The following is an 8,929-nucleotide window of genomic DNA, read 5'->3' as shown; positions in this document are numbered from 1 at the left end:
ACCGGACCAACCCCGAAAACCGAACCACCGGCCCCTCTGCGAATATCCCACTTTATCCCAGCTTATCCGGATAAGTTGGTAAAGGCTCCCCCTCTGGTATGCCCGTCAAAGCAAAACCAAAGAAAGGGACAAAAAGAAAAAGGAAAAGAAATTAAAGGAGAAAAAAGGGAGGTTCAAAAAGAAAATAAAAAATTCCAACTCGGTCCCTCGCCTTGCTCCCGTCCTCCAGTCCTTAAAGAACCGGTTCTCGAACCCACCCGATTCGATACGGGGTTTGCAAATGCCCGTCCAAGCCGACTCGAGTTGAATTTAATAAAAAATTTAAATGAAATAAGCTTGTTTTACATACAAAAGCAAGCAGTGAGAGATTCCCGAAAATAGTGGGAACTCCCCATGATCAGAGCATGTTTTTCCCGGAAAAAAAATCTCTCATTAATTTTTGAGTAAAACTTTCGTGTTTGAGTTTGCTGGGAAGAGACGGTAATCAAAGAAAAAAACGATTCTCACGGAGAATCCCGCAACTGAAGGGTAAGACACCGATCTGATTCGGTGCCTGAACTGCTGGTTCGGTGCTTTCCCATCCCTCCCGTGCTGCTGTGTCCAGCGGCGGGAAGAGAAAGACGCCTTCCGTCTTCCTCCGTCCCTTCCTTTTTATCTCTCACCGTCACTTCTCTCGCCTCGAAACCCTAATGGTGGATCTGTGCTCCCGCCACCCTCTGCAACAAACACAAATGCACGGTGGAGAATGACTCCTCCTCCTCCTCCTTACCGAGATCACCACCATTCCCGGCCAGAATGGCTTCTTGTACAATCTACATGCTTTTACCGTTCTTCTTCATCCTCTTCTTCCGTGCGTCGGCCACGACGGACCCCGGCGACGTCGCCATACTCCGGGCCTTTGAAAAGGGCCTGAAAAATCCGTCGCTGCTCAAATGGCCCGCAGATTCCAGTGACCCCTGCGGGACCAAGTGGCCGAATGTCTACTGCTCCGGCAACAGGGTGTCGCAGATCCAGGTCCAGAATTTCGGCCTGGTTGGCCCTCTTCCCCCTAATTTCAACCAACTGACCGAGCTTGTGAATCTCGGTCTCCAGCGCAACAAGTTCACTGGGCCACTCCCTTCGTTCAGCGGCCTTTCCAAGCTGCAATATGCCTACCTTGGCACCAACCAGTTCGACTCCATTCCCGCCGACTTCTTCGAAGGCCTCACCTCCCTCCTTGAGTTTTCCCTCGAGGATATCCCCCTCAATGACACTGATGGCTGGACACTTCCTTCCTCCCTCAGCAGCGCCGCCCAATTGCAGAAGCTTTTCCTCTCCGGCTGCAATCTCGCTGGTCCGATTCCCGACTTCCTTGGTAGTATGGCCTCCCTCTCCATCCTCGAGCTTGCCTACAACCGCCTTTCCGGTCCCATTCCATCCACCTTCAACGGCTCGCAGCTAGAGACGTTCTGGCTCAACAACCAGAACGGACAGGGGCTCTCCGGCCCAATCGACGTCTTCGCCACCATGTCCTCGCTGGAGCAGCTCTGGATCCACGGCAACCAGTTCTCCGGCACCATTCCGGCCGCGCTCGCTATCTGCGTGTCCTTGCAGGACCTGAAGCTCAACGACAACAAGCTCGTCGGCCCGATCCCTCCGGAATTGGCGTCAATGCCGGCGCTTCGGACTCTATCCGTCGGGAACAATATGCTCACTGGACCGATTCCGAAGTTGAAGACTGGGAATTTTTCTTACAATGGCAATTACTTTTGCCAAAGCGAGCCCGGGACACCCTGCGCGCCTGACGTCGCTGCCCTTTTGGATTTTCTCGGTGGGGTGCTCTACCCGGAGAATCTCGCGACCAAGTGGGCCGGAAACGATCCTTGCTCCGGCGAGTGGCTGGGGGTTTCCTGCAATCCAGGTAGCAAGAACGTCTCTGTGTTGAACCTTCAAAATTATCATCTCAATGGCACCATTAGTCCTTCAATCACGAATCTCAGTTCCTTGAAATATGTTCTTCTCGCCCGAAACAATTTGGGGGGGGTGATTCCCCCAGGATTGGCACAATTGCCATCGCTGCTCAAGTTGGATGTTAGTTCGAATAATTTTCAGCCTCCGATTCCGTCTTTCTCGAACAAGGTTCTGGTTCTCACGGATGGTAATCCACGTCTGGATAAAAACAGTACCGGAGGTGGAGATGGCGCGTTACCGCCTACTTCTGGTAGTTCGCCGCCTTCCTCTGGGGGTTCGCCGCCTTCTACCGGTGGTTCTACTCCATCTTCTCATGGTTCGCAGAGAAACCCCGCTGGGGGTGCTGGTAATTCCATCACATCTGGTTGGAAATCAAAAAAAATAGTCGCCATTGTTGCACCAGTTGTTGCCGTTGCAGGTTTGCTTGTTTTCCTTGTCCCGTCCGTTGTTTTCTGCGTTATGAAGAAGAAGAAGGATCAAACACCGAGCTCTTTTGTGGTTTATCCAAGATCTCAACTGGATCCTGATAATGTAGTTAAGATTGTTGTCGCCAACAATTCGGAGGCTGCCAGGTCTGCTATGAGTGTGAGCGGCACCCAGAATAAGGGCATCCTTGGTGAGGCACAGGTGATAGAGGCCGGGAACCTCTTGATCTCGGTTCAGGTTCTCCGGGGTGTGACGAGGAATTTCTCTCCCGAAAACGAGCTCGGAAGGGGCGGATTTGGGGTGGTTTACAAGGGTGTACTGGACGATGGAACGATGATTGCAGTGAAGAGAATGGAAGCTGCAGTGGTCAGCAACAAGGCATTGGATGAATTCCAATCGGAAATTGCTGTGCTTTCGAAGGTCCGGCATCGCCATTTGGTTTCGCTACTTGGGTACTGCATAGAAGGGAATGAAAGGTTATTGGTCTACGAATACATGCCGCAGGGCGCCTTGAGCAAGCATATCTTCCAATGGCAAAAGTTGAACTTGCAGCCCTTGTCTTGGAAGAGGAGGCTCAACGTTGCACTCGACGTGGCTAGAGGGATCGAGTACCTCCACAGTTTGGCCCACCAGAGCTTCATACATAGAGATCTTAAGTCATCTAATATTCTTCTTGGAGATGATTTCAGAGCAAAAGTTGCAGATTTTGGATTGGTGAAGCTTGCACCTGACGAAAAGGGTTCAGTGGCTACAAGACTTGCCGGCACCTTTGGTTACTTGGCTCCAGAATATGCAGGTAGAGTTTCAAACTCATTCTACGAATTCTTTGTTTCTCTTCTCTGGAGCTAACACGGTCAGGTATATCCATTAGCGATTCTAGTTATAACCAAATGTGGACCTGATATTGGCTTGCAGTGAATAATTTCAGCTTGCATATCATCTTCGTCCAACCTGTTGAGATCCTTGGTTGTGATTCCTTTTCTGCCTTCAGTGGCAGTTAGGTTGGATGACCTTGAATTTACAATAGATATGCTTATGATTGAAAAATCTTTCTTGTTGAAATGATCTTAGGTACTTTTCTGCAGTCTTTGTTTAACCATGGATCCTATCTGCGAACGAGTCTTGATGATAAACACATGCCTTCTTATGTTTCACAGGCTATATTCAAAACTTGGTTTCTCATAATGTCTAATTATTCTTGAGATTGTCTGTTCTTGATCGCCTCCTTTCTATTCTCTATGTGCCTTGAGCATCATTTAACATGCCCTTGAATTAGAAATGCCTTTTCCAGTAAGCGGATTGCATTTCTGTTCATGTGGCACGAGAGGTGGTTTATTGCACTTTTCAGATTTCATCCAAGTTATTGCAGGTAGGATCTTCCTGAGCTCCCATGTTTTATTGAATGAAAGAGACGGTTATGGTAGAAGACTATGAGGAAACGATTGTCATTCTTTCCCCACAATCTCTCTCTCTCTCTCTCAAGCACTCATATCATTTAGGCACACACACATGCTTGCATCTACTACATGGTACAGAGCACATGATGCAAATTTGGATGCTTGCTCCTCTGTTTTTGTTACTTTTTCAGATCAATGTTTAAGTTGCATTTGGCAAGCTGAGCCATTAATTAGTGATATTTTGCTTATAGCTATTTCAAAAACTTTTGTTTTCATCTTCCACGATATGGCACCCATGTTGATTGAGTGATATAGGTTTTAATCCTTTAGCTGCAACAAGCGAACCTGTCTCTTGCTTGTTTTCTTATTGAAAGATATAGAATGATGATGAGATGATCATCTCTTCCTTGAAGTACGCTGGAGCCTACATACTCCAACCTGATGGTTTCCAGATCAAATTGTTTTGTTACATGATTTTTCTCTCACTTGACATGGTTGCTGAACTGTACATGATTCCTTGTACGTTTATTTCCAAGAATAAGTGATACATTTTGGATGTGTACTTGGATGTTCCTGCAAATCATTCAGAAGAATTATGAAATTTCCACCGTAAATCAAACTTTCAAGTTTTGAAATTCATGATATTTCAATGATTGCTGTGTTGGAATAATGCTCGAATTGATTGGTTGGCTGCTTTATTGTCTTTCATATCATATGCCAGACACTGTTCAGATGCAGTGTCACTCATTTTATCTCATATACAGTAACTCGTCAAGATTGCCACTGGAACTGTTAAAACTCATCAACATAATCTGTTCTTGTTACCCAGTTACTGGAAAGGTCACCACTAAGGCAGACGTCTTCAGCTTTGGTGTGGTGCTTATGGAGCTCGTGACTGGATTGATGGCATTGGATGAGGACAGATCTGAGGAAAGCCGTTATCTTGTCTCTTGGTTTTGGCAGATCAAGACAAGTCGTGAAGCGCTTCTTGCTGCAATTGACCCTGCATTAGATGTCACAGAAGAGACCATCGAGAGCATTTGCATTGTTGCAGAGCTTGCCAGGCATTGCACCTCAAGGGAGCCAAACCAGCGGCCAGACATGAGCCATGCTGTCAACGTACTGTCACCGCTTGTTGAGAAATGGAAACCAACAGATGAAGACGAAGACGAGTTTGAAGGAATTACTTACGACAAGTCCTTACTTCAAATGGTGAAAGTATGGCAAGCCAGTGATGGGGGTGCTGAGAATAGTCTGACAGCATCAGATGACAGCAAGGGAAGTATCCCGGCAAGGCCTGCTGGGTTTGCAGAGTCCTTCACCTCTGCTGATGGCCGGTGAACTTTTATGTTCTTTCACCCAAGGTGATTAAGTCATCTTTCTTCGGTACATTAGTGTTGGGCTAGGTGTACATAGAGACAATAAGGTCTTAGTTCCCTTTGTCCTTCAGTCCTGGTGATTCTAATGTTCCTAGCATCCTTTTCCTTTTTTGGTTTTTGAAAAATTCTTCTTCACATTGAGCCATTTCTGTTGGGTTTTCCTTTGCTGTTTGAACAATTACTTCCCCTCAATGTCTCTTTGTTGTTTATACCTTTGTACTGTGTTATATCATATGTCGTTTTAATTAATTGAATCTCTCTCTCTCTCTCTCTTTCCCACTCTCTTGATGACATGTACCTAAGTCAGGTCGACAGGAGTATGATCTCCAGTAATTAGTTGGAAGGAATGAATTGCTCTGGTACTGTTTGGCTCTAACTTTGCAGGAGAAGCACATGGAATGGTTGGTTTTAGCGGTGGTGTGGGGACACTGTCTTTTACTACGTCATGTGCGAGGACTGCTCGTTTCCGGCTTATTTAAGACCTTGATGTGCTCTGAAGGCGCGGTTTGGTGATTCGGAAGACCCTAAAAGATCTTAGTCTATGGAATTGCATCTTTTTCGAAAATAATGCCAAATTACACTGAAGAAAAACGGTGAACAGATTTGAAAAGCACAAGCATCCTTGGTCCTTACAAAGAGAAGGCTGAATGGACAAAAAAACGTTCTTGTCAAGAATACAATATCTTGGAGGTCCTTAGCTGCCAGAGTTTGTTATGCTTTGAGCATATAATATCAATTTTTCTGAAACGTAATACGCCAAGCTGCTAAGCATGATCAGGATAACAAAAGAATGAGTTTATGTTAAAGAACGACCAAGTCTATCTTAAACTTGCAGATCTAGAAAAGTAGTGCTGATTAGCAGTTGGTCAAGATAAAATTAGAAAAGAAGTTTCTGATTACCAATTGGTCAAGATAAATTTTCAGTTGCCTCTGCTGGAGACATAAATTTTCAGTTGCCTCTGCAGGAGACGAATTTAAAGATAACCCTTGCCTCTTCTCGTTTTGGGGAATTGGGTGCATAAACAGGTTTTAACATGCTTCAAAAACTAAACCTATGTGTAGGAATGTACAACGAGCAAAACAAGCTGGTGCTCAGCCAGCTCAAGCTCGGCTTGAGTCACATATTGCATGGCTCAAGCTGGAGTCGAGCTTTGTGGGGCGAGCTGGAGCATGACCCATTTGATTCACATATATATATTCTTTAAATGAAAATGAAAACCACAAAAAGGGTGTTCAAATTTATCAAAAAGTATCACCATTACTCCTAAAGATTAACAAACAACAAACAGGGAAGGCACAAGCTAAGTCAAGTTTAAACGAGTCAAGCTCATGTAACTCGAACTCGACTCACTTATAACTTGAGTTTTGACTCAAACTTGAGCTCGACTCGTTTATTAAAGGAGTCGAACTTAACCCGACCTTGCACGAGTAAGTTCGAGTCGAGCCTGAGTCGTTGCACATCCCTACCTACGTGCTGTCCCAAAAAAATATGAGGAACCAATTTGTCACGTACTGTAGCTTGGCACTAAGAAAATCAAAGCCGAATCATCACTTTGACCAAAATAGAGATTTCAATTACGAGCTATTATTGCTATGTGCTTTGGTTTCTTCATTTTCCCCCAGTAATGTATCTTCATCCACATGCTTATTCTCTCCCAACCTTGGTTAATCTCTACATGAGAGAGTTCCCCTTAGTTTATATGTTGCTAGATACCTGCATAGCCTCATCACACCTCAACTGTATAAATATCTTTCTCAAATTTAGCAACAATTTATTTTTATTTATGGCATTTTGTAATGTCCTATTTCCTTATTTCTACTCTAAAGATCGATCTAGGTATCCTAACAACCTTTCTCTTCATTGGGTAAGGCAGGGTCTTCCTGGTCTTGAATATTATCCACTTACTGCCTAATTATCATTCTCTCTCTCAATTCAAACATTACATTAACCCTCCTAAGGACTTGCATGATTTCACAGGACGCCATGTCAACTACTTCTAGTATATATATATATATGGTCCTCGATGAAGAAGAACAACAGTAATCACACAAATCCAGAAACGGAGACAAATATTTAATTAGGTATGTGATCAATTAAGATATGGGTACTGAACGGTCCCCAAAGATGCACGTTATTAAATCCATATTTAGTTAATAATGCCTCGGAGTTCCTTCTTTCTTAACTCATTTCAACGTGCTTGAACTTTTTATCTACATCAGCTGATAGAAACTGGAGTGTTTTTGTTCTAATCCAGGGGTCTGGACTTTCTGGTCCATAGTAGGATATCCAGATTTTGGTGTACAAGGAACCGTAGAGAGTTTTTGAGGGGCTGGCACAATGGCTTGTAGTGCGGGCTGGTAGTGGGGATGTCAATATATCCGATTTCGATCGAATATCAGATCTCGGATGTAAGAAAAAAATATCCGATTAAGAAATCAGATTGAATTCGAATTTAAGAAATGAGATCTGACTAGATTTTGATTTGGATATACCTAAAACCTGATTTAATTCAGATCGAATTTATTTCTAAGCAAAATATTCCATATCTAATGCCCTTACATTTTGAAAATCGATTAAATTTCGGTTCAAAATTTAGATTTGGATTCGGATATGAATGTAAGAATCAGATTTTGATTGAATTCAGATTTTAAAATCAGATTTCTTTCTTTCTGTTCGAATATGAACTTGTGAATATTTAAAAAAAAATGTTTAAGAGTATATTGGATTCAAATCCAACCTGTTGACATTAGGTCAGTCTTGATTTCAAGTGTTAGGGATGTCAATCTTTTGTCTTATAAAAAAAGAAGAGCCGCTACAAGTTGAAGCACAGTTGAAGCAGCATACCAAAACACCACAAATAGGCTCTGTACCTTATAAAAACTATAAAAACAAAGAGTTGAGAGGGAGCTTCGACTGCCTAACCGAGCCGAGCAGTGGATCTCTCTTCTCGCTGATAAAGAACGATACCACATGAAGTTTCTGATCTGCACCCTTCATATCACTTGATTTCAACGAGGTCAGATAAACTCCGTGCAAGAGTTGATGACTTCTCCGTTAGGTACAGATCATTATGTATGTCGGCGAACGACGACTGCACAAATATTTATGTCACTGCAAAATGCTTCACACACGATTGGAAGCAATCTACCACAGTGCAATTGAATCTGATGTGAAATTTCAACTACTTCGCTAAATAAATGCACCTGTCTGTAACTCTTATAAATTGGGCACCCAACATTTGCTCATATATTTGCACCAGTGGCATTTGTCATGTGGATCGTGAATGAGAAGTGTTGATCGATTGGCACATTAAAGCCATAATTCAGTCAGCTGGGTTTATGTCACGCAGCAATTGAATGACATGATATAACGACGGTTTTTACCTTTTTCCGGTGCATGGACCATTTTCTTAATTTTTCTGCCTGTCAAGTTAAAATTTCCACCTTTACTTGTCAAATTAGTTAAAAAATGGTCCCGACCGGCACACCGTCGGTGGTGGAACTGGTGGGCTGGCCAATCTCGATAATGAATGTTATTTTTCTAGACTATAAATGGTAGATGTACAATACTTTAATTCATAGGACTGTTGCTTTTTACTTAGGCCTTGATTGAACCTCAGGCGAGGAGAAAAAGAGGCAAGGAGAAAAAGAGAGAGAAGCTTCGCCTCTTAGGTGCATCTTCTTTAAAAAAAACAAAAAGACAAGAAGCAAAAGTTATTTTTTTTGGACTTTCAAAAGCTTTTTCTTACTAAGTGTTATAAGGAAGCATTTTGCTTT

The 8,929-nt window shown here is 43.3% G+C and overlaps 1 protein-coding gene across 1 annotated transcript; it reads left to right on the top strand.

The window, feature by feature from the left end:
* The first annotated feature begins 587 nt into the window (after nucleotides 1-587).
* Nucleotides 588-5,401, top strand: LOC116266883 (receptor protein kinase TMK1-like). Its single transcript, XM_031648334.2, has 2 exons — nucleotides 588-3,172; nucleotides 4,603-5,401. The coding sequence occupies exons 1-2, from the start codon at nucleotides 796-798 to the stop codon at nucleotides 5,112-5,114; spliced, it is 2,889 nt and encodes a 962-aa protein (XP_031504194.1). The 5' UTR covers nucleotides 588-795; the 3' UTR covers nucleotides 5,115-5,401.
* The last annotated feature ends 3,528 nt before the right edge of the window (nucleotides 5,402-8,929 follow it).

Source organism: Nymphaea colorata, chromosome 13 (assembly GCF_008831285.2).
Source record: "Nymphaea colorata isolate Beijing-Zhang1983 chromosome 13, ASM883128v2, whole genome shotgun sequence".
In the NCBI taxonomy this organism is placed as follows: domain Eukaryota; kingdom Viridiplantae; phylum Streptophyta; class Magnoliopsida; order Nymphaeales; family Nymphaeaceae; genus Nymphaea; species Nymphaea colorata.
The sequence above is the reverse complement of the archived record's forward strand: the minus strand, read 5'-3'. Positions and strand labels throughout refer to the sequence as shown.

What these genes read in the sequence shown, in the direction of transcription:
- LOC116266883 (XM_031648334.2), top strand. Translation starts at nt 796, where the DNA reads ATGGCTTCTTGTACAATCTACATGCTTTTACCGTTCTTCTTCATCCTC. An exon ending in CTTGGCTCCAGAATATGCAG is followed by an intron (nt 3,173 to 4,602) that starts GTAGAGTTTCAA and finishes CTTGTTACCCAG; the next exon opens with TTACTGGAAAGGTCACCACT.